Source organism: Schistocerca gregaria, chromosome 2 (assembly GCF_023897955.1).
Source record: "Schistocerca gregaria isolate iqSchGreg1 chromosome 2, iqSchGreg1.2, whole genome shotgun sequence".
NCBI lineage: Eukaryota > Metazoa > Arthropoda > Insecta > Orthoptera > Acrididae > Schistocerca > Schistocerca gregaria.
In genome coordinates, this window is record NC_064921.1 from 1,051,381,673 (window position 1) to 1,051,401,148 (window position 19,476).

General features: G+C 44.0%; 1 protein-coding gene across 1 annotated transcript in view; it reads right to left on the minus strand.

Annotated features, from left to right (window-relative positions):
- LOC126335577 (ATP-binding cassette sub-family C member 4-like) overlaps positions 1–19,476 on the minus strand; it is a 295,393-nt gene that overhangs the window by 151,566 nt on the left and 124,351 nt on the right. Inside the window, exons 2-4 of the mRNA XM_049999008.1 lie at positions 18,001–18,111; positions 14,942–15,079; positions 6,251–6,455 (exon numbers count right to left, since the gene is read on the minus strand). Coding sequence (XP_049854965.1) covers positions 6,251–6,455; positions 14,942–15,079; positions 18,001–18,111 — 454 coding nt within the window. The remainder of the gene's footprint in view (positions 1–6,250; positions 6,456–14,941; positions 15,080–18,000; positions 18,112–19,476) is intronic.

Below are 19,476 nucleotides of genomic sequence, written 5' to 3' on the forward strand. Positions count from 1 at the left end.
TTTCAAGTTTGCATCAGGTTCCTTATACACTTCATCCCAGTCTAGCTGCTTTAGGCTTTCCCTAAAGTTTGCAGTATTTAGGTATATTGTTAATTGAACGCACTGCTTTGAAACTCTGATTTGATATACTGAATGGAGCTATGTCATGTACTGTAACTGTGCACCATGATCTGAAAGACCATTCTCAACAGGATAAGCATTTATGTCCTTAAACTTATCTTGGTCTATAAAAAAGTTATCTATCAATGTACTGCTGTTCTTTGTTATCCGAGTAGGAAAATCAATGATGGAGCTCAAATTGAAAGAACTGAGTAATACTACAAGGTCATTCTTCCTATTACACTCTTTCAGGGAATCAACATTGAAATCCCCACAAATGATAATTTGCTTCCCCCTGTCTGACAGATAGCACAACAAAGCATCCAAGTTTTCTAGAAATAGCTGGAAATTCCCTGAGGGGGACCTATACACTGTTACAATTATGAAAGTGCCATCATTTAGTTTTAGTTCAGTGGCACATGCTTCCATATGTTGCTCTACACAAAATTTTTTAGTTTCTAAATTTTTTGCACTGTGGAAGCTTTTGACATATATGGCAACTCCTCCTCTCATCATATTATCTCTACTTACATGTGCAGTTAATTTGTACCCATTGATGCTAACCTTTTGCATATCAGTGACAATGTGATGCTCAGACAGGCATAGTACATCTATTACATTCTTGGTTTCTATATCTTCTAAACAAAGCAGAAGCTCATCAATTTTATTCTTCAATCACCCAATATTTTGATAAAATATACTAACATTATTTTTCATTTTACTTTTGTGAGTATCTTGAACTTTTTTAACATCTTTAGTACTTGCCTGGCTGAGTTTCCCACTGGACACTGACCTTACAATAAAAAAGAGTTTCCACCATCAGATGTAGTTCCTCCCCCCTTTAAATTTCCTGCTATCAGCCAAGCCAGTTTACCCTTCCCCTTCTTGTTGAGGTGTAGGCCATGTCTAGTATAGTCCCACCTACAGATTGAATCAACAGGAACCACACCAATGTGTGACCCTGCACCAAATCCAAGTAGCCGTTTCAACTCCAAATTAACTCTCCTGGCAGAAGAGCTCAAATGAGGCTGGTCGTGGCACTCTAGAACAGACACAAACCCAACACTGGTATGACTCGATGCTGATGAAATATTTGCAAGGTCACACTCTATGCTGTACACTGGATCTCTGTCAATATTGTTGCCCGGCCACCCACAATAACCACGGTATCTTCCTTAGTAAAGCTTCTACATAGTGAACCTAAATCCTCTGTAACCTGCCCCAGTCCAGCACTAGGTTTGAAAAAACCTGTGACCTGGTAATCCAACCCTAATTCATCCTGCAGAAGTTGGCCCACACCCCTAGCATGCGAACTACCTAGCAACAAGACTTTCTTTCTCTTTGAAGACTTCCCTATCTCCTTATTCAATTTTCTGCTGAAAGCTTGTTGAGTCCTGTCTACATCTACTTCTGTGAGAGGCTCATCAGTTTCTGACTGAGGCAACAGGTCAAACCTATTTTGTAGATTAATAACAAAGCTGTCAGAAGAATTTCTTGGCCTGTTCCTTATGCCTGTTGCCACTTCCCACCCCTGTTTACCCTTCTCCCCCCTTAACCTGCCCAGTTCTCGCCTAACCTCATCTAACTCAGCCTGAAGGGCAGCAATTTTCCCCTCCTGTTCCACAATCTTTCTATCTCTACTGCATAGCCTACAGAACCACTGAGGAGTCTCGCTCATTTTTCCAGTTCCCACACCACTACAATCTCCCCAATAAAAATAAGTTACTACATTCATCACAGCAGACCCTGAAGCTAACAATTCTACGGCACGTAGATCTCACTCTATGGTGGTACAGCATGCAATGTGTGGTTTTTGTGAGCAATAAAAAGGGCGAAAATTGTGTTTATGTTGATCTCTATTTCAGTTTTCTGTACTTGTTCCAGAACTCTCTGAACCGAGGTGATGCAAAACTTTAATTTTTCATGTGTGTATTTTTATCTTCTTTAAAAGAGTAGATTGTTATGTTGTGTGTGTGTTTTTTGGTACTTATTGATCTGCAACACTTCTAGCAACTGTGAAAGTTTTGCTTTAGAACTAGGAGCCTAAGAACAAAATGCTAAAATTTAACTTATGTTCCATGCTGCATTCTCCGAGAGGTACAGTACTTAGCCATACACAAAAGGGCGCACAACATGGCAAGGCCAACATCCAGAGGGAGGCACCATAGTTACGATCAGAAGCCGTAGTGGACACACACAACACAGACTGTTTAACACTCCAGCACATGCCAGCACATAAATAGTTCCGAAGAGAACATCTTTCCACCACCTATGGATATAAGGTGACACTCAGACTATCAACAATTCTCTGAATTCAGAACTAGGCCAGCATTCGAAGATAGATCAGTGCAAGTGAACAACTAAATTGCCTTGCATTATTTTCATTATCTTCTCATTCAGTTATGTAATGTATGATTTCTGTTAACAAAATCATTGTAAATTGTTGCTGATCAGAGTTGCCATCATTTATACTGTAGTTTGCCTAAACCTGTTGGACCCCTTCATGAGCACATACAGTTGGGGCAGCCAAGCAAGCCACCTCAATAACGGCAATTACTCATAGTTGTGCATGGTTCTCTTCCAGTTACTTTTCTGTTTGACACCAAGAATATTTGGTGCATGCAACATAACAACTTGGCGATGAGGAAGAAGGAGCTTAGAAGTCTGACAAGGACAAAGGAGGAAGAACTTGGCTGATGAGAAATTAAGTGAAGCTTCCCTGGCGAAACAACAGACTTTACCAATGTGTAACATTCTTAATATTCTTGTTGCCTCTAACTCAATTTCATTTTCAGGGAGTATAGCAGAATTTTGCATCCTGTGCAGAATTTTGTCAATCAGAAGTGGCTCAAACAAACTTACTGCAGCTCATGTCACTGCTGCTGTTCTCTTCAACACAAGAACTTTTGGTTGCACAATTATCAAAATTAGAAGTGAAACAGATATTCAAGAAAATTTCAATATGTCTCCACTGCCATTTTGGCTTTTAACTAGAAGACAGAATACTCGCCAAAATAGATATCAAGATTGGAGTAACATTTCATCATGCACAAATGTGGATGTGGAGTTCAGAGCTTTCTTCGTGCATGCTAATGATGGCAAGAAATTATTTAAGTTGATTCAATGTAGACATGGTGAGCCAATCACATACAGAAATTGAAGGTTAGCTACAATCTCATTTTAAATCTCAAGTGCATGTAGCAGCAACCATACATAAATTCTTCCAATGTTTTAAAAACCTAATCAAGGTTACAAGGAATGGATAGTACACTTACTGGGGTCCACTACAGCACTAAAATTTCTGCTGATAATGAGAACTGCAGGAAGTGACAGTGTCTCTCACTCATGACATGCTTATTCTGCACTTTTCTGATACAAAGTTAAAGAATGGCTACCTCAGTTTGGCCAACCCATTGCTGCAAGAATGTTTAGCTTAAATTCAGGCACCCAACCAGATGCTTGTCTCAGATGACACACTCCTGTTTGAACATGCTAGTGTGTTCACAATTCATCAACAAAACCCCCAAGGTTAGGCTGTGAGTGCAGTCATGCAAGACAGCCACCGGAAAATGGGAGAGGGGGGGGGGGGGGGGGGGGGGGAGACAACCATTCATGCACAGATTCCATAGGTAATCTTACATTCATGTGCTGTCATATTAATCACAAGCATGAAGACTGTTTCTTCAAAAACATGCAATGCAAATACTGCAGAAAGATTTGTCAAATCTGAAGTGGGCATATGAAGCAAATTAGGCAACATAATGATACTTAGAAGCACATGAAAATGATTCTTAATAAACATACTGATGATAAAAATTATGTTGAAGATAAACATATGCACAGAAATAAAATTTCACAGATGGAAAGTAAATTCTAGCTTCTTAGCTAATGAAAAGCTTTAGTGGTTGAACTCTGAGTAAATAAAGTACCACTGAAGTTTCAAATTGAAACCAGCTGTTTAACTTCTCTCAACAACAGACATGCAAAGAAAAGGAACGAAAGAAATTAACTGAATTGGAAACTTCACTGTTAAGCTACTGCTTGTCTATGATAAATTGACAGTAAGGGAGGCGGCTGTTGGGTACAGCAGAAGGTGTGCCCTGCCCCTGCATCAGGACTCCCAAGGGGAAAGGAGTGGCGAGGGGAAGGCAGTGTATGCTGCTTCCCACACTGTTGGCACAACACCTTCACAACACGTACAATAATAATTCATTTCTAGGAGAAGCAAGATGATGGCTACATTCTTAGAGAAACAAATACCTTTAAACTACCACCGAGTTTCTCTGCTTCTGGCAGCACCAGGATACCATCAACTTACTGTGGACTCTCATTACAGTGAGCAACAAATACTTGTCGAAGCCTGTTCATAATAGATGTTGCACATGAATCATTTACAAAAAAGCTAGTATAACAATAGCAAATTAACATGAAACAATAAAATTACTGGGCCCTGATTTATTTAATAAACTAGGCTTCACAACTCAAACAACAAACTCATTCACACTGATGTCTCTAGCAAACAGTTTGAAAAATATACATTACCCTTCTTCTGTGGGAATAACTAGCATTAATAACTACAGAACTCTCATTACACTGAAGCCGAACGCTGTGTCAAAATTCTGCAAGATACACAATATTGTATTTGCATTCTGAGTCAAAGTGAAACAGGAACTTTATTGCCTTTCATAATGGCAGTACAGAAGGAGAAAACCTATCTTTGTGGTATGAAAATGTAAGTAACATTGCGGCAGTTTTAATGCCACACTCAATTTGCAGTCAGTCACTGACATTCACATCTAATTCAAATATCAAAAGAATTGAAGTCTACGAAAACAATCTAAAAACTGTCAAGAATTTTCTCACTCTAAAGCTTGCCTATTTTAATAGATCTGGAGAATCATATAACAGCCCTCACTTTTCATCATAGGAGTTCAAGTTTTCCTCTGAATAGAACAGCATATCTTATTTCAAAATTATATCATTCCACCCTGCATCAAACTAACTCCCAGAGATATTTGTAAGGATACACTAATCTCAAATGACAAAGTTAACACCGCAGTTCAATAAACATAATATGTTGTTATGTTTTCTTTCACTGTACAGAGCCACTCCATACAATACAAAATTCCAGCAGAAGAATTGCATGGAAGACTATACCAGCCACTAACATCTGTCCTAATGCCACTCCTACATTTGCAGACTGAGCATTCACAACAATCTAGATAGAACCAAGTGTTTCAAAGTCAATGATCAGGTATTCATTACAATTACAAAAATGGAAAGAAAGAATGAGTAACAGACAAAGTGATACAACATTTTGGAATCATAATGTAGCGTCCAAACGAATAATGGCGTCACAGTGCAGATTAAAAATCAAATTAAAGAGATGGAACTTCTAAGTCCAAATAACTCAAGTACAACAAACATCTTGGGGCTTTACATTCACTGCCAGTTATCACACCACAGTTCAAACTAACAGTGGGATCTAGAACTAGAAAATGATCATTGTCATTCTTACAAGGCTTGGATGTTGCACCTCACCCTGTAGATTAAGACAACATTATGTTATGCTTCCACCTTACATCACGAAGATAGTTTCCCACTGGACATCCCTCCCCTAAACAGAGATATGAGCAGATACACACCTCCAATCAGCTTGACAGTACCAACACCATGCCTCCAGACAGGATCAGGACATTCTACTAGTTGGCATTAGTCAACTTTCACTGGATTCAGAAATAGACTAGTGTTAAAAAATATAACAGTGCAAATGAACTTCAAGCTACATTGTCACGCACCCTTTTTGCACAAGATAAATAAGCATTAATTTCTATTAATAAATCATTGTAAATTGTTGTTAATCAGTGTTACGATCACTTATGTCACTGTGATAGCTGTAGTGGCTGTGCACAACACCATCTCATATGAGCAACTAGTTTTGGTAGTGGGAGGTTCTCTTTCGCCCACATTTATGTTTGGTGCCAACAGTAGTTTGTGAATATAACAGGGAAAAATATTTTAGAGTGGATATGTTTTGCATCTGAAGATTATTTTAATAATTAATAGGTTAATTTAGAATTACATGCTATTTTCTAATGTGAACGAGAAATGTTTCCTATCACTTCAGCTGATCAGTTTATGAGACACTCACCTTCCTGTACACAAGTGAACAGCATGCCACCCGAACTCTCATTCCAACACACTGTGCAATCAGTGTTGAGTGATGCATTATGAATAGGCTAATTACACACGACAGGATCAGAGCTCCTGAATACCAGTACATTTCCTGTCTAGAAACTACTTCATTATTAGTGAAGTGTCTTATAACAGCAGCGAGGAATATTGGTTGAGCAATTCTGTAACATCACATGAAAACTGCATACATAAATATCATTTTCAGGACATTTTAAGAAAATTAATTTTTAAATAGGGGATAAAAAAGTAGAGTAGACTTACAACTAAATTACAAATTTTTGAATTTACATTCAGTCCAGCATGTCAGTTTATCAAAACACATTTATAAGGGGACTTCAAGAAGTAAGATACACACTTACATGGTAGGCCAAGTTTAACTTTTATTGAATGCTGTGCTACACTTTGAAGTTAGATATGCGACTATTTTTCAACATAGTCATCAAGTCTCTAAACCAATTTCAGAACATTCCACCAATTGTTCAATCATTAAACAATAGAAATCCCCTCCCTGATTATGGAGCCATTGAAGGACAGCTGCATGAACATCTTTATTGATGGAAAATCTCTTTCCCAGATTTTTTTTTCTGCTTGCAAAAGAAATGAAAATTTCTTGTGCAAGATCTTTAATTCCCTACCAGCATCACAGACATCTGTCTGGCCATGGTCAAATTGTTGGTACAATTTATCTTTGGCTGGTCATGATTGGCATTTACCACCAGTAATGTAAGATAAACATATGTGCAATTCAGATGTTTTGCCCAAAAAAATCTTAGTCTCACGTACTTCAACAATGGAGTACATATCCAGTAGCAGCACCATTTCGATTGTGCACTGTGATGCACACATCATCTGTACCACAGTACAACAGTACAACTGTTTTTGCAAAAAACTTGCAAGGTGTTCTCTCTGACAATGTGCCACTTATTGCACTGTGGTCTTAGCACGGGATGACCTAATTTACATTCTGAAGTCCCTGCGTATCTTGATTAAAATGGTTGGATAGATCATGTCTCCTTTTCACCATTGGTGTAGTATTTTCACTAACTCTGAAGCTATTCTCTTCTGTTGCTGGCATAAACTATTTTGTGTGATACAGTTTGGCATCAGCATTACACAAATGGTTTGTGTCATTGAAAGACAGTTTGCAAGTGTGGTATCCAATTCCTCCTAACTGTAGTGTCATCCCACTGCATGCCCATTTCATCAGGATTGTGTAGCAGGGAACAAATCTAATGTTTTCTTCTTGAAGTGGTCATGATTGTATGATTGTTTCTGTGACTAGTTTCTTCTACCAACAGAGCTATCAATAAATGTTAACTTTGTATCATGTACCAGACACTGTCTATTCCACATCCTATGCAAATTATACCAAGTAGCGACACCCAGCTAACAATGGCTTTGTGGTACCTTATGATTAACTCTGATGAGGTCGTTCCCACTGACTGAGCTGCTCTTTCTGAGAATATTGCTCCATTGTCTGCTGGTGAGCTGCAGTCTGCAGTTTCCCAGCTCACCATCCAACTACCATCTTTCTGGACTACCCAACCATCTATTTACTTCATGCAGGTTGAAGTTAGTTTCCGTTGTTGTGGCGTAACATCTGAACATACAAAGTGTGCGTATGTGGCCAGCCAGCTCGACCACCACTAAGCTGCAGAGGTTGCCGATATCACCACCACACCACCACTCACCGAGCTACATCACCACTTCAAGATGGACTTCATAGGCCATTCTCTCTGTCTCCAGTGGAGATCACACATCAACTGATTAGCGATGACATTTATGACAGAACTCCTGCACCACGTCCGCAGCATGGCCAATACTGGGACGAACTGCTCCAGATGCTTTGGTGAACCGGCTGCCTGGCTAGGCATGTGCCATCCTGCAACTCAACACTCTTTCACTGCAACAACTGGTGGCCCTTGCTGACACTGTGGTCAAAGCCCTCACTGCAGCCCAGTGTTCTGGCTGAGCTCATTTTACTGTTATCAGGGCTGCCTCCATCACAAGAACTGTACTGCCAGCAGCACAGTGGACCACAATGCTCAGCACTCACCATGGCCAGGAATTCTAGCTGCTTTCAGCCAATATTGAAGCTGTTCCTGCAAAAACACACCTTTTCTGGCACAACTGGGACCATCAACACGCCAAATACCAACCCACCATGTGCTGATGGCATTGCACATTTGGCAAGAGAGCTCCATGCTGACACCCACCATGCGCCGACCTAAATAACATCTCCACAAATGAGTGTGCACAGAGGACGCATTGCCACAAAGGTTATGTTCATCTCCAACAGAAGGTTCCTCACAGACACTGGTTCTGACCAGCGTGACTATCCATGCATGTTTTTCGCTGGGCATCCATGAATAATACCATTCTGGCTATCATCATCTCATCCACTGCCAATTACAGAGTCTACCCAAGTCAAGTGGATCTAGGTCTGCATTGCACCTTCAGCTGGCAGTTCTTCATTGAAGACTTCATGGAGCCAATTGTTGGTGACAATTTCTTAGCACATTTTTGGCTCCTTCCTGACACTGCCAGCTCTAATCTCATCAATATTGACTCCAGTTACTTTGCCATCACATTCCACTGTGTTGCACAAAACTTTATTCCAAAAATTGTCCGTGCTGTTGACACAGGGCAGTAGGAGGACCACCTGGACCATTTCCCATGCATCATATGCCCACATGGAGGATCCAAGAGGTATGACACATCACAGTACAGTACATCATTTGCATGATGACTGGCACCACAGTTAATAGCAAAATATACTGCCTCCCATGAGAGTAACTCTCACTGCTAAAGCCAAATTTGAGGTTATGCTTTGATATGGTATCATTTGCTGTTTGGCCAACCTGGTCCACTCCTCTCCATCTTGCACCTATGAAAATGCATCCTGTTAACCCTGTAGTGACTATTGGCACTCTTAATGCATGCACTATCCACACCGATATCCAGTCCCAAACGTTCAGGATTACAGCCAAACTGACAGTGGCTGCTCCACATACTTGACTGCAAGAAGGCATTCATTTGCAGATATGGCAGTGATTCAGTAAGTCACCAGAAAATTCAAGAGATGGCACTGGAGATATAAAAACCTTTTGCTAGTAGTGTCATGTGTGTTAGAGGCCAGTTAGAGTAGCAGTGGTATCCAGGACATGGTTTCAGGTTCGACAGTGAGGCCTAGGTTGTTTTGGCATTTTTTCTGCCAGGTTTCAGCATTAATACCTAACTGTGAACAAAATATGACTACCCTAACCTACTATACTGCATAGTCTAAGGAGCAATCAAAACAGTGGGTTTTTGAATGCAGATGAGATCTGAGGAAGATGAAGACACAAACTGGCTGGCAAGGTGATGGTCACATGTTTTTGGGATGCACGCAGAGCATCAATTAATTGCAAAAGGAACAAACAATAACAGCTTAATGAAGAAACTGAGGACATCCTCATTTGAGTAAGAACAAGATTCTCTCTTCACACCAATGCACATATGCACCCTCCCATAGCAAATACAGATGAGATCTCCTGTGATTCACAGCCTGCAGCCATGCCTACTCCAGAACTCAAATGACAAGAAATGTTGCTTTTAGTGAAGTCCAAGAAGATACTATTGTGCAAAAAACTTTGAACACTGTGTCTTTTTTCTGGAAAGCACTCGATGCTATATGTGCACCTTCAACTGCCAAAATTACAGAATTAAAAGCTCAAATTATTGCAACAAACATTGTTTTCACTGGATTTGACTATCAGAGACTTCTTTATTTCTGAATTTAAATGACTAAGGATGTCAGTTCGCACTGAACGAGGTGGTCATTGCCCACACACATCTTATTTTGCAGATCTTCCAAAGTCCCCATTTTTGGATAACAAAGTTGGAGGAACAACTGGGAAACTATACAGGGCTAAAAAGGGGATTATGATAAAAATAAAATCATGAATTGTTTTTCCATCTTTTTCTAGGGACTCACTGAACAACCCTCTTACCAGTCACCACAGAAGACATACTGAATAAAGCCATCACCATGCCCTTTGGCCTCTTCTAATAGCTTTACACGAAATTTGGTTTCCAAAATCTACACAAACATGGCAGCAATTCATTGAATATATGCTTCATGACCTATGCCTTTGCTTCACCCATCTCAACAACATCTTTCTGTTTGCTTCTTTGCTGCAGCAAAGCTGGAAACATATGTCAGCAATGTTTCAATGACAAACCATTCTGAGGCTATCATTAATCCTTCCAAATACATCTTCAGAGTCTCCTAGGTGTCATTCCTGGGTCACCAGCTTTGTGCGGTCAGCATTGCTACCCTATCTGAGAAATTTCAGGAAATTCAGCTCCCTTTAACTCTTCAAGAACTCTGCTCGTTCCAGAGATGCTGAAATTCTACCACCGTCATATCCTTGATGCAGCCTCCATTCAAGAGCTGTTGACAGACACTCTTGCAGGCTCAAACACTAAGGGAAACAATCACATTCCTTGGATGCACCAGATGGGCAGGCACTACCTCCACCACTGCAAAGAACAGCCTTGCTGATGCTCGCCCGCATCTCATGGTCGTGCAGTAGCGTTCTCGCTTCCCACGCCCGGGTTCGATTCCCGGCGGGTTCAGGGATTTTCTCTGCCTCGTGATGGCTGGGTGTTGTGTGATGTCCTTAGGTTAGTTAGGTTTAAGTAGTTCTAAGTTCTAGGGGACTGATGAGCAAAGATGTTAAGTCCCATAGTGCTCAGAGCCATTTGAACCATTTTGCTGATGCTGCACTTCTGGCTCCCTACACATGATATCCAACTGCCACTGGTGGCTGATACCAGCCAGCAAGTCATTGGTGCAGCAGCACTTCACTTCAGCGGTTCCTGGCAACCATGGTTGGTTTGGTGTTTTTTTTGGCAGCAGCTTATACCTGCACAAAGTCAATGGAATGTGTATGATAGGGATCTGTTTGCCGTGTATGAGGCAATCTGCTGCTTTCACCAAACACAGGGAGACTGAACTTTATGGTGTTTTCAAACCACAAACCCATCACATACACCTTGCAGCAGACAATTGGATACTCCTCAGCGAGCCAGTTCCACCTGCTGGAACGTAAGTCTCTGTTCAGCAAGTTCAGCATATTTCTAGACTGGACAATACTGTCGCTGACTGTGTCATGATCACTGGTTGCATCAATTTTGTCTCACTCACTGCAGCCAACAGGTCAATATCGAGCTAAGCTTACTGCCACAATCCAGACATTGGATTCTTGGCATAGACATGAAACTGATCTGTGACACCACAGGCAAGCCACAATCTTTCCTATCAACCACTTTCTGCTGGCAGCCCTTTGATAGCACTCTCAACCTGTGCCACGACAGTATTAATGCTGTTAATGCCAGGCTTGTTACCCATCAGTTTGTGTGTGGCCTGGCATCTGCACAAACACTCGCAGCTGGACCTACAGTTGCTTGTCAGTACAGTAAGGTCCATGCTTCCATTTGTCATTTGCCTGAGGCTAAAGGAAGGTTTACCCAGGCTATATTTACTGTCAGTCCCCACCCATCTCTAATGGCCAGCAGTAGGTACCTTACAACTACCATCAACTGTTGCACATGCTGGCCAGAGGAAGCACAAATTCCAGACATCTCAGCTGAAACTGTGGCACAAGCATTCATGAGTGACTCATTTTGGTTCCATCTCAATATCACAAAAGATTGCAGAAGGTAATTTTAATCCCAGCAGACTGTGGTACTCATTGTCACCACACCACCACATACCACCCAGCCAGCAATGGTATTGGTCTAGCAAGGGCTCACACACCGAGGATTGCTACACTTTACCATGACTACTGAACACCCCATCGTCCTCCCCAGCCTCAGCCCAAGTTTCGAAATAAACTTTTGTACTTCAGTGACTGGGCTGGTCTAAGGTGAGCCCCTACGGATACCTGAGTAATTAATCAAGCCATCTGCTAACACTTGCCCCTCTGACATACCAGCCTTCCTGGATGGACTGCACTCACACATTGCAACCATCCACAACCTGGCTCAGCTCTCAGCATGACATCCCATCTTCATTTGTTCACACAGATTTGGATGATGCCTCGCATGTAATTTTCTGCAGTGAAGGCACCACACCTGGTCTCCAAACTATGAACTCCAGTTCTCATAAGATTGTTGGGCAGGTCACCATATGCTGGAGGTTGGCCCTACACCTTCCTCCTCCTCCAGCACCTTCAGATGGTGGTGGTGGTGATGGCGGGGAAGGGGGGCGACGGGGGGGGGGGGGAAGGGGGGGCGGCGACGGGGGGGGGGGGGGGGGAAGGGGGGGCGGCGACGGGGGGGGGGGGGGGAAGGGGGGGCGGCGACGGGGGGGGGGCAAGGGGGGGCGGCGACGGGGGGGGGGGCAAGGGGGGGCGGCGACGGAGGGGGGGGGGAAGGGGGGGCGGCGACGGAGGGGGGGGGGAAGGGGGGGCGGCGACGGAGGGGGGGGGGGAAGGGGGGGCGGCGACGGAGGGGGGGGGGGAAGGGGGGGCGGCGACGGAGGGGGGGGGGGGGAAGGGGGGGCGGCGACGGAGGGGGGGGGGGAAGGGGGGGCGGCGACGGAGGGGGGGAAGGGGGGGCGGCGACGGAGGGGGGGGAAGGGGGGGCGGCGACGGAGGGGGGGGAAGGGGGGGCGGCGATGGAGGGGGGGGAAGGGGGGGCGGCGACGGAGGGGGGGGAAGGGGGGGCGGCGACGGAGGGGGGGGAAGGGGGGGCGACGGGGGGGGAAGGGGGGCGACGGGGGGGGAAGGGGGGCGACGGGGGGGGAAGGGGGGCGACGGGGGGGGAAGGGGGGCGACGGGGGGGGAAGGGGGGCGACGGGGGGGGAAGGGGGGCGACGGGGGGGGAAGGGGGGCGACGGGGGGGGAAGGGGGGCGACGGGGGGGGAAGGGGGGCGACGGGGGGGAAGGGGGGCGACGGGGGGGAAGGGGGGCGACGGGGGGGAAGGGGGGCGACGGGGGGGAAGGGGGGCGACGGGGGGGAAGGGGGGCGACGGGGGGGAAGGGGGGCGACGGGGGGGAAGGGGGGCGACGGGGGGGAAGGGGGGCGACGGGGGGGAAGGGGGGCGACGGGGGGGAAGGGGGGCGACGGGGGGGAAGGGGGGCGACGGGGGGGAAGGGGGGCGACGGGGGGGAAGGGGGGCGACGGGGGGGAAGGGGGGCGACGGGGGGGAAGGGGGGCGACGGGGGGGAAGGGGGGCGACGGGGGGGAAGGGGGGCGACGGGGGGGAAGGGGGGCGACGGGGGGGAAGGGGGGCGACGGGGGGGAAGGGGGGCGACGGGGGGAAGGGGGGCGACGGGGGGAAGGGGGGCGACGGGGGGGAAGGGGGGCGACGGGGGGGAAGGGGGGCGACGGGGGGGAAGGGGGGCGACGGTGGGGGAGGGGGAGGGGGGAGGGGGAGGGGGGAGGGGGAGGGGGGAGGGGGAGGGGGGAGGGGGAGGGGGGGAGAGGTGCAGCTGTGTGTGACTACCAGGCCACGATTAGCAACAACAGCTAACCAGAGCATTGCCATGTGTCAGCCAAGGGAAAACTTACAGTGAGGAGTGCAATGCAGAGCTGGTAACAGCCTTAGCCAACCCGCTAGCTTACAGCACCTACCTCAGCTTGTTGCTGCTGGTACGCGCACTGACCAGCTGACATAAAAGCAGAAACACACAACCTTAATGCTGCAGTCTGCGAATGTGGCATCCAGTTCCTACTTCAGTGGTCACCTGAGTCTCATCAATACTCCATGCTGTGCGATCTCAGTGGTAGCTTGAGTGATGGATTGTGTAGTGTCTTCAATGGTTGCTTGGGCAAAGGAACACCTCAGTGTTACTGTGCATAATCCGTTGCTCAGTTGACCACTGTATGTTCATAGGCTGCTCATGTCACCGACCATGTTCAGTGAGTAAGTTATCACCCCTGCGGTAAGTAACGATTGATGACAGTACGACCATTTCCAAAACTAGTCTCTTGAACAAACTGAGATTAACTTAGTGAGCTATTACTTCTTATGTCATTGAACATGCCTGTTCTATGTTATATGTAAATTATCCGAAAGTGCTCCAAGCTGTCTATCCCTGCAAAGCTACAAAGGATCTGTTGACTGTTTTGATATGTACATCTGCTTTGGTAGCACAAAAATTCTGCTCATCCCTCTTTGGATGTGCAATAAGCAATTATTTAAGAAATGTCACTTCACTTTTAAGTCATTTTTGAGTACCCAGTAACAATACATTTCAGATATTTTGGGTTCAATATTATGCAATTTTCATGTGTGTTGTGCATGTAATGAAGATGATGATGAGATATTCTCTGGTGCAAACTTAGATTTAACATGTCTGCACAAGTCATTCGTATGTATAGTTTACCAGAGGAAAATGACTGCAGTAATCAGACCAGTACACTTTCCCCATTTAGTTCACTGGGAACAAATCTTCAATGTCTTGAGAGACAACCACTCATCATATGTGAAAAAAATCTAAAACACTGGGAAAGGAGTCCAAATCATGTACGAATGCAAGGATCAATGCATACACAATTTTCAGTATTTCCAAGGCATATTTGGTTTAAGGTACATACTTAAATGTTGATGCTGCCTGCAATGTTACAAACTATGCAAATTATGTAGCAGACTCACCTTAAAATTAAATGATAAAAACCTAACATCAAGCCATGTATTACATACTGGCCAATGAAAGTTTTGAAAATCGCTCTAGTCAGACTTGGTTTTGTGCCATGTTTTCCCTGAACTCTCTTCAATTCATACTTCCAGTTCCTGAAACACAGAAAACTTCCTTTAATGTCACAACAGAAGCAAACACACCCACACACGGTAAGTAAACAATTAAGAGCTGCAGATCTCTCCGACAGGTATTACGACCACCACAGAGTGCATTAGTTCGTTATTACTGTGGTTTACCAGGCCTGTTAGGGTATGTAAGAGGTGTGAACAGTGGGTGACCACCGAAAGACGTGCAGATGCCACATACTCCTGTGACATAGCATTATCAGCATGTGGTCCGCCCCGGTAGCTGAGAGGTCAGTGTAACAGACTGTCAATCCTAAGGGCCCGGCTTCGATACCCGGCTGGGTCGGAGATTTTCTCCACTCAGGGACTGGGTGTTGTGTTGTCCTAATCATCATCATTTCATCCCCATCGACGCGCAAGTCGCCGAAGTGGCGTCGAATCTAAAGACTTGCACCAGGCGAACGGTCTACCCGACGGGAGGCCCTCGTCACATGACATTTCATTTCATCAGCATGTGGCAAGACTTTGAAAGGGACTTCATTGGTCTCTGGTCATCTGGTCCAATTACGCAATATCCTTATTTATGGGGCTTTCAAATGTGAGTGGTACAATGTCCAGCTGCACGCAAATGTGAGGGCCGGCATACTCGTCAAGGATCTGGTCAACCATGTCTGACGATCACAAAAGACAATTGCACCAAGCACATTGCACCCACTTTACTTCACATCTTTGACTGGCACATGACAAGTATTGTACTCACATCGACACTGTGTCACCCTGCATCATTGGTCAAGATTAGCAGCAGCAGCACACTTAGGAATTACCGTCCAAAGTGTAGGCTGCCATTAACACAACACAAACTGCTGCATTTGGCACGGCAGCATGACGATGCGTGGACTGTTGATGACTGGCTTCACATTGTGTTCAGTGACAAACCAAAATTATGCACTACACTAGATGACCATAATTGGCAGATAAGGCAGTGACCTGAAGAGGGGACCTATTCTTCCAATGTTTTGTAGAGATACATCAGTGTTACTCCTGACAGCATGGTGTGGGGAGCCTTTGGGTACGACTTAGCATCTCGGCTGGCGATTACTGAGGGAACTCTGACCTCACAAATTTACGCCATTGACAGCCCTCATTTTCATGTGTTATCCCTCATGCTACGCTATCATGCTGCCATTTTCAATGTAACAATGATCACTGAGACATGGTCACATCTCTATCAACTGTCTAAATAATCTTGCGGTATTCACGTGGCCAGATAGAACCCCCAGATCTGTCCTCGACAGACACTGTGGGAGCACCTCGAATGTCGACTCCACTTCAACGCCAGTATTCAGAATATCGTCAACCAGTTACCACAGCCATAGGCTAGTCCGCCTTGGAAGAGGCTGGGAGAGGCTTCGACAGCTTCGTGACACTGTTTCAACTGACACAGTACTTGCATCCACCAGCCAGAGAGGATACATCACAATGTTAAGGGGATCGTGCTGCAAAGTCATTTGTAAATTTTGACTATTTTATCATCAATGGAATAACATATCATACCCTCTCAACTTGTAAAGGCTTTTTGGTTTCTCCTCCCCTGCTGTGTGTGTGTGTGTGTGTGTGTGTGTGTGTGTGTGTGTGTGTGTGTGTGTGTGTGTGTGTGTGTGTGTGTGTGTGTGCGCGCTTTTTGTCAGGCTTTGTATTTGACACTGCAGATGTAGCTCTGGTTACTTTATAATGCATAATCCAGGAGGCAACCTGTGAGATAAAATCTTCATTCCGAACTGGAATTTGCACTTCAGTGCTACTTATATTTAAAATGACTCACTTCTCCATTATCATGAGGTGATCTTATAACGAGATAGCCTTACCACTTGTGACCATGAAAATTTCATTTTAAGTACACATTCCTATCCCTATTATATTACAGGTATGAATTAAATATATCATGTGCTGACTATAATGAACAACCTGACCTTGCTATGTCCATTAGCACTGAACACTCAAGTTACTTACTTCACAAGAAATCTATGCATTCAAACAAAGCGGAATAGGTCTAATAATGCATCTTTAGAGTGAAATCAAACAATGGAAATTCCAATCTGGAATACGAACAATGTAAGGAAAAAAACAGACTGCTACTCAACATAAAGATGACACAATGAGTTGCAGACAGGAACAATGAAAAGACAGTTACACATTTAGCTCTCAGCCAAAGCCTTCATAAGGGAAGGAAAACCAGATGCACATCCACGCATACACACAAGCAAACCTCACGCACACATGAGCGCTATCTCCGGCAGCTAGGATCAGAATCTGCAGAGTGAAACAGTTAACAACTCTGTGTTACCGTAACTACCTTCTTATAGTGCACTTTTGAGGCATCGTATACGAACATGCATTATTATCTTTAAATTGATGTAAATATAGATCTTAATTTGAGATAAAATAAATACTGCAACAAAGTCACACTCAGTTATTGTTGATCTTCGTGTATGAAACTTCCCAGAGGATTACAATTGTCTGCTGGAACCTTTGGCACTTTTATATGCTCAAGTCGTCCTCTGGCACACAGTTTTAATTCATCAGTAAGTTTCAACACAGCATGTACTCAATTGCAGAGTAAAAGATTCATTCTGGCCTTCATGTATGTGGAAGTATGAAGCTGAAAATAATTACACATATTATGTGTATCCAGAACAGCATTCCACTTAAGTGCTCTAATAAATAATACTGTCTACATGAGTTCTTGTTTGTATGTATAGTTGTGAAACTAACATTTCTTTCTGGAATTCATGCATCACGTATTTGTGTATAAGGCATAGTGTTTTAAACAAGTCACACGAAAACTACCATATTATGAATCAGAAACTTCTGGTAACTTCATATACAAACCATTCCAAGAGAGTAACAATAGTTGATAAATATAAAAACTTTCTAAAGGCTTAACTTACGCTTCAAGTCTGTTCCCTAGATCTTGTGAATTATCTCTCTTCAAGGCATCATAGAGGTCATCAATTTCAAGATCCTTCTCAGTTCCTTTCTTAAAGAGGTCTTTTAACCACCTGTGAAAGAAGGAAAAATTAAAAATTTCTTACATTCATCATCAAGTTTCCTAAAAAAGGAGGAAGTGTAATTTCAATATTGTAATTCAGAAATAGCTCGAATGCACAAAATATAAAAGTGTAATCAGCCATAAAGAGGAACCAGTGCTATACCAATACTAGTTATAATTCCATCCAAAAAACGAAACCCTTGACTTTTTCGAACGTGAGAGACTAATGAAACAGCCAGTTAACCAACTAAGTACTGACTCAAATGCTTCAGAGTGACATTCGATAATGCATTCTGGCCAAAGCGTCTTCCAAGCAGAAGTGACAGTTTTCTTGGTAACCAGTTCCCATGCCGGTTTGATCATCTTGATGCAGGCAACAATGTTTAACATACTTCCAAAACTAAGAGCGAAATTGAGTTCCCTGAAGCAAGCAAAGCAATGTTCAAAGAATGTTTTAGTGCAGAGCTTCTTAAAGTCAGAATTAATCTGCTGCTCCATAGGCTTGAGTAACAGAGTGGTGTTGGGAGGCAGGAATTGGATCTTGATGAATTAATTTTTCAAGAAGTTGCTCTTGGAGGCCTGGATAATGGGCATATGTGTTATCCATAATAACCAAATACAGAGTTGCAGATTAATCTCTAGCAAATATTTTCTTTCACCAAAAGACCAAACACTTAATTCATCCAATCACAAAGGAGATCACATGTCAACCAAGACATGTTGTTGGACCTCCACATCACACTTAACCTGCTCTTCTGGGCTTTACACTTCTCGAACGTTCACGGCGTTTCTGAATGGTAAACAAGCAGCGGTTTAATGTCCTAACTGCTGCTTCGATTGCTATAGAATAGTAATGTGAGACAGTCTTTCATTGACTTGTGACCGAGCAATGCATTCTCCTCTGCTGTTATAAAGGTACACTTCAGCATCTTTTTTCCAGAATATACCTGTTCCGTCACATTTAAAACTTGTTGCGTCATATAACACTCAGAATCTACTACCATCTTGAAGTTGCTGATTTAAGTTCTCTGCTGCCTTTGTACTGGAGCTGACAGCTTTGTGGCACCTCACAACACTGACTGCCGGTTCTTCTCTTAAACTTGTCGAACCACCCACAGCTTCCCTTAAACACTTCTTTGGCCGCTGCTGATCCTGGAGTCTTCTTAACGAGATCGGCGAAAATCCTCCTCACAAATGACGTTCTTGTTAATAGTGTCGCGTTGCAATTGCTTTTCATTTATCCGTGTAAGGAGCAACCTTTCGACAGGAGCAACCTTTCGTCCAGAATACGAAGCCATTGTTTAGATACTCCTGTCACTCTCTTTAAAACATCTGTCTCCTTAATTTTGTCCTTGTTCTTGAGTTAATGTAACCA